The 7,145-nt window shown below is 37.5% G+C and overlaps 1 gene segment (V, D, J or C); it reads right to left on the bottom strand.

Annotated features, from left to right (window-relative positions):
- Positions 1–5,393: 5,393 nt before the first annotated feature.
- LOC101996261 lies at positions 5,394–6,620 on the bottom strand. The segment is given in 3 exon segments: positions 5,394–5,432; positions 6,067–6,368; positions 6,572–6,620. Coding segments are annotated over 3 exon segments (390 nt in total).
- Between the last annotated feature and the right edge of the window lie 525 nt (positions 6,621–7,145).

Below are 7,145 nucleotides of genomic sequence, written 5' to 3'. Positions count from 1 at the left end.
GAAATCCAGTTTTGCTATGAGGTGCTTAATATTCCCTACACCTTAACTATGCTTGAGTGCCCTGTCTTACAGTGTTGGACATACTGTACTCGTTTCTGTATAGTTATTGCTGACCTATTCCCCTCATGACAGAAACATTTTTCTAGTACTCTCATTGTTCAAACACTCTTTTTCTATGTACATAGTATTTTTATACTATCTTCTTTAGTGCTGTTTTCACAATCATGAAATGCCTTGATTTGTGATTTTTTTTGTAATGTCCTTATTTCTCTTTCAACTGAAAATAAAATTTTTCTGGACATAGCTAATTTATTCGGCAACTACATGCTACCAGTGTCTGAAATATATTGTTACATGTTTTTGGTTTTTAAGGTTTTGAATGACAGTTCAGATGTCATTCTGCTGTGTTTGCCTTTGGAATTAAATTAGTACTTTTCAACTATATCTTTTGATGCTGATTCTTACTTTGTGTTATTTTTAAATAATAGGAACAATTTATGACACGAAAACATTCACCTTTGGAGCTATTTATTTAGAGAACTAAATGTCCTTTAATAGTTGACAATAATTTGTAGATTTGAATTTTACTGTTCTTGTTTTATTCAATATCTTTCCTAAAATTTATTTTTTTTATCAGATCATCAATATGTTATGATTCTGGTATTGGTCTCTTCATCATATGCTAGAATTCTTTGACATTATAGTGATGACAAATTTTTAACAAACAATGTTTCAATGCTAAGTTTCTTCATTTCCAAACATGATTCAGGATATTCTTTCTTCTGTTTTACTGAGTCTTTGATGGTTTCTTGTTCTGTGCAAAAGAAAAAGTATAAGATTAGGAGCCCCAAGACCAAGTTCTCAGCTCAAAGGAGATGCCTTCACCACAGGGAGACATAGGTCAGGGAATAAGAAAAAAGACAAGAGATAGCAAAATGGGGAGAAGGGATATGGAACCTGGGAAAGGGGCATAATATTTGCCCCAGAGAAATAAAGAAAGCCTCTAGGTAGAGATTAAGACATAAAACTTAGGAAAATTGGAGAATATAAAAGTATAAACCTGGTTTTAGGATGAAGTACTTACTCTTAATTGGTCATGTTAATTAGGGGAGTCAATGGAGGCTTTTGATTGCTGGGTTTTGATACTTTTATCAAAGTATCAGCTGTAGCTTCATAGTCAGTCTCAAGAGAAGGAATTAGGCAAATAAGCAAACAGACCTTGGTAACTAGCTTCAGGAATGTAATCTAATGATTTTATTTATACAGAAATTTGGGGAGAAGGGGAAACTTACAAGATCCATATGCTTGTGTAAACTAGTGTACCTTTACTAAGTGTTGTACTATTTTAATTTAATATTTCAATTGTGATATTTTTCCTTGTTCATTTATTCTGCCATGTTTTGTATTGTTTTCTCCATCTTGTCTGGCTTCCTCTCTACATCCTTGTCTGAATGAGTTTTTTTTCCTGTCTGTACATTTTGTTGTAATTCACCTTTGTATGAGTACATTTTTGAAACCTTCACACAATATTTCACCTTTTTGAGATCTCTCAGTTGAATCCTACAGTAAATGATTGTCGTTTGCAGCATCACTTTTTATTTGATTTTTAATGATTTTTGCTTTTCTGTGGTAAGATTCATATCTGTTCATTTAAGTACCTTCTTGAATTTCATGAGGCTTTTGGAAACTTTACCTCCTACACTCAAAGGATCACTACTCAGAATCACTCAGATAATCACTTAGCTTTAAGGAATTGGGAGATCTGAAACACTTTTATGTAGTCTGTTGCACTTGTTCCCTGCCTTATCTCCAAATTTGATGTTCACTGCACTTCTTAATGAAAATATTGACATAATCAGTTATTATATAGTTTGGATAGGGGCACACAATATTTCTTTCACAAAACACTAAACTCTGTTCATTGATATGAGAGTGAGAGTGCGATTCTGTTGACACAACATTACATCCACCATTATTGATGGAGGAATATCAGTCCACACAGTCAGAAAACAGATATAGAAAATTCTCAAGGAGATGTGGACCCAAAATCAAGCCAACAAACATCACAGTTTCCCTCATTTGAAGATTCTAACTATTTCTGTAAGAGTGCACGAATATCTCTGTATATATGTGTATATGTAGGTGTAGGTGCTGGAGGGTATGTTTGGTGAGAGGTGTAGGCATGGGTGGATGTATACGTATTAGAGACAGAGTAAGAAAAGTAGTAGAGGGACTAAAAGAAGAAGAGATAACAGGAGAGATGAGAAATGGGAAAGGCTAGTACATATAGTCAAACTATGTAACATACTGAAAAAATGTTGCTTTAGAAAACTCAGTAAAACATTCTTGTACAATAAAGGAATTTCCATAGGCGTCATCATTCCTTAATTAAAGCTCTATTATAGAACTATAGTAATGAAAACAACCTGGAATAGACAAAAAATGGTGGACCAAAGGAATCAAATTGAAGACCCTGATGTTAATCCAAACATTTATGAATACCTGGTTCTTGAGAATTTAGCAAAAATTATAAAAAAATCATCACCAAATTGTGCTAACATAACTTAATGTAAATATGTAGATGAATGAAAATAGATCCATACCTATTCATGTGCACAAAACTCAAGTCCAAATGGATCAAATACCTTAACATAAGTCCAGGCAGACTGAACCACATAAAAGAGAAAATAGGAAGTAGCTTTGAAGGCATGCACAGAGGAGAGCAATTCTTAATATAACACCAATACCACAGACACTGAGGGCAGAAATTAAGAAATGGTACCTCCTGAAACTGAGAAGCTTCTGTAACACAAAGGACACTGTTATAATAATGTGCAGCAGGCTGTGTCCCTGCCACCCGGCTAGTTTATGCCCCAAATAACCACATGGAAATTGTATTTAATTAACACTGCCTGGCCCTAGCCTCTTAAAGCTCTAGCCTCTTATTGGCTAACTCTTACATATTAGTTTAACCCATCTTCATTAATATGTATTGCCATTTGACTGTGGCTAACCAGTGTCCGCCTCAGAGAGGAGAGTCATGGCGACTGCCACACTGCCTTCTTCCTCCCAGAATTCTGTTCTGTCTACTCCACCAACCTAAGGGCTGGCCTATCAAGAGGCCAAGGCAGCTTCTTTATTTAAACAATGAAAGGAACACATAGACAGAAGACCCTCCTACACCATTTCCCCCTTTTCTGTTTAAACAAAAAAGAAAGGCTTTAACTTTAACATAGTAAAATTACATATAGAAAAACAGTTATAAAGCAAAAATTACAGTTATAATATTTATATCTATTTTATCTTTTATCATAACAAAGTAAAACTATAACTGTAATTAACCATTCTTCAACTCCATCAAAGACTCCAGAAGGATTAATATTATCCAAGTAAATGAGAAGTAAACAACTTCCAATATTCTAGAAATGACAGAAACATCCTGCTGCCTTTACAGTCACACAAAGTTTTTCTGTACCATTGGGGCATCCATCTTCGGCCTTCAGGACCATAGTATCCAGCTGACATTTCCATAAAGCAGAAAAATTCAAAGACAGTTCAGTCACTTTTTTCTGTGTCCTGAGGAATGTCTAGCAGACTCTTTTATGAAACAGAAAGCCCATTCCACTGATTCCTGCCCAGACCACCAAAGAAGCAGGATGTGACCTGCCCACTGAGAAAGGTATTAAGCCATGTGGCTAACATATACTAGAATAATGGGCTATATAAGTTATAAGAGCTAATATGAAGACTGAGCTAATGGGCCAATCAGTTTGTAACCTATGTAGACCTGTGTGTGACTTCCTTTGGGACTTGCCAGCTGTGGGGTACCAGCCAGGACAGAAAACCAACAAGAAGTCCCTCATGTTACAGGATGCAGTCATTAAGAATAAATGATAGCCAATAGAATGATAGTCAACAGAATGGAAAAAGATCCTCACCAACCACATATCAGATGGAGTACTGATCTCCAAAATAAATATCATGAAACTAGACATCAAAATACCAAATAATCCAATGATAAAATGGGGGTACAAACCTAAACAGAAAATTCTCAGCAGAAGAATCTCAAATGGCTGAAAGACATTTAAGGAATTGTTTGATATTCTTAGCCATCAGGGATAGGTAAATTAAAACAGTTCTGAAGTATCCTCTCACACCAGTCAAAATGGCTCAAAACTACCAATGATAGATTATCTGTAGAGGATTCGGAGTAAGGGATACACTCCTCCATTGCAGGTGTGAGCATAAATTTGTACAGCCCATTTGGAAGTCAGCATGGCCATTTCTTTAAAAAAATTGGGAACCTATCTACCTTAAGAAGCAGCAATACCACTCTTAGGTATATAACCAAAGGATGCACTCTCATATAACAAGGACATTTGCTCAACTGCATTTATAGCAACATTATCCATAATAGCCAGTGCCTGGAAACAACCTAGGTGTTCCTAAACCAAAGAATGTATAAAGACAATGTGGTACATTAACACAGTGGAGTAGTACTCAGTGGTTAAAAAAATTAATATCTTGAAAATTGCATATAACTGGATAGAACTAGAAAAAGCAGTCCTGAATGAGGAAACCCAGAACCAGAAAGAAAAAAAACATGGTGTGTATGATATTAGGTGTAATGCAAAGGATAACCTGCCTATATCCCAGAACCATTGAAAAGTTAGGTAGCAAGGAGTACCCTAGAGAGATATACATGGGTCTGCCTGGGAAACCAAAATAAACAAGAGCTCCTGCAAAAATTGAGATCATGGAACAGGGGTAAAGAGAGGGACAACAGGGAGGGGAAAAGGGAAGGTAGGAGGAGAACATGAGGGAATGGGTTGGTCAAATTGGGGGATGGGCACAGAGGGAGAGCAAGGAAAGAGATAACTTTACTGTCGGAGCCATTGTGGGTCTAGCATGGAACTTGGCAGCAGGGTATTCTTAGGAATCCACAAGAATAACCCCAGCTAAGACATTAAGCAAGTGTGGAGAGGTTGCCTAAACCAATCTGCTCCTGCAGTCAGATTAATGACTATTGTCATCACAGAAACTTCATCCAGCAACTGATGGAAGCAGATGCAGAGATCCACAGTTGAACACTCTTTTCACCATAAATATAGGGGGAAGGCCTTAGTCCTGTCACAAAGTGATGTGTCAGACTATGTTGACTCCCAGTGGGAAGCCTTACCTTCTCTTAGGAGTGAATGGGGCGTGAGGCACAGGGATTTTCAGGGAGAAGAAGGAATGAGAGGGTGAGAACTGGGATAAATTTGGAAAATGAGGAAAGATTGTTTTAAAAATTTTAATTAAAAAATTGAGTACAACGAATTTATTTCAATTAAAGATTTTAAGGGGCAGAAAGATCCACCAGATAGTAAACACACTTGCAACCAAGCCTGATGTCATACCTGACTTTGATCCCCAGACCCGAATGACAAAGACACAATCCTGTGCAAGTGTTCTGATGCCCACAACTATACCACGACAAATGTGTAGACAGAAATATGCCCACACACATACACAGACAAACAAATGCACACTCCCAAGAATACAGAAAATAATACTTAACTAACTAAAATGTAATAAAAAGTAAGAGAATTTATGAAAAGAGAAAGAAAAAATAACCGAAGAAATGGACACCAGTATGGAAACAAGAAAGTACCATAAAATCCAGAAAAAATAGCAGTAAACATATTTCCTAGAGCTTCCAAAGTGCTGCCATTATCATTACTTCTGCCCATAGAGTCTCATGCTGGACACTCAAAGTTCAGAACTATAAAAATAAATCCGTCATAATCAAACAGCTTAGCTTGTATTATTTTGTTAAAGAAGGACTAGAAAGATAATACTGAGTTCCTTTTTACATTTTTATTTAAAGTTTTTTTTTTCAGACCTAAAGACACGCGACATTGACCCCATTATTTTTCCTGGGCTCTTCAAACTTTTTCACAGCTCTTTGAACACACCAGCCTCAGGCAGCAGGGGGAAGTGTGCAGGTCCAGGGCAGTGTGGTGCAGCCAGCTGTTGAGAACGTGAGAGAGGATTTTTTGGAGGCTGAAGCACTGTGGGAGGAAAGCTGTGGTACTGCTGACAGTAGTAATCTGCCAGATCTTCAGACTCAACACTGCTGATGGTGAGAGTGAAAACTGTCCCAGATCCACTGCCTATGAAGTGATCAGGGACCCCAGTGTGCTGAGTAGATGCATCATAGATCAGTAGTTTAGGAGCCTGCCCTAGTTTCTGCTGGTACCAAGCCAAGTAGTTATTGCCACTGTATAAAAGACTCTGACTGGACTTGCAGCTGATGGTGACTTTCTCCCCTGCTGACACAGCCATGGAAGGTGAAGACTGGGTCATCATGATATCTGCGCTGGCACCTGCAATCAGCAATAGACAATGATGATGCATAATATGAAAAACAGAACATAGTAGCTGTGAAAATTTGTCATTTAATATCTTTGTAATACCATAATGTCAGGTTATTATTGTGTAAGACATATTCTGTCATAGCACACATTGTAAATTTCTTATATACAAAGACGTAACTCTAAAAAGATTATAATACTTTTGAATTTCTCACCAGACACACAAAGCAACAGGGACATGAGAACCTGGGTTTGTGACACCATCTTTCTCCCTGATCCTTTCAGATGTAGCTTGATTTTGAAGGAAAAGGCTTGGTTTATAAATTCTATGTGGTTGGTTTGAGCTTGAGTGGCGCATGCAAAGCAGTCAGCAAATACATAAGGAAATGAATGGGCAGTGTGTGTGAGTATCTGGTGTCAATCAACAGGCAAAAAATAAACATTTGAGGGAGTGTGAGCAAACATTGAATGATATGATCTTACAGCACTCAAAGAGAAATCTATTAGGCACTCTAATAAAAACTTTGTTTATGGGTCGAAATCCTCAGGGCTCCCAAGCGGGCGGGAGTTCCTTTGTTCCTATAGCCTGCCTATAGGCAAGGAGACCTGATCCGGTAAAAGAAGATCCATAAGAAAGCATTTGGAAGAAGAGATGGGCAGACGCCAATGCAAGAATTCATCCAACATGCTGAAAAGCAACATGAAGCCACCAGAAACAAGCGACCTCACAACGGGAGGACATGAACACCTTAACCAAGAAGTAGAAAAGATTGACTTCATGAAAGTGAT

Source organism: Microtus ochrogaster (assembly GCF_000317375.1).
Source record: "Microtus ochrogaster isolate Prairie Vole_2 chromosome 14 unlocalized genomic scaffold, MicOch1.0 chr14_random_3, whole genome shotgun sequence".
NCBI classification, from domain to species: domain Eukaryota; kingdom Metazoa; phylum Chordata; class Mammalia; order Rodentia; family Cricetidae; genus Microtus; species Microtus ochrogaster.
The sequence above is the reverse complement of the archived record's forward strand: the minus strand, read 5'-3'. Positions and strand labels throughout refer to the sequence as shown.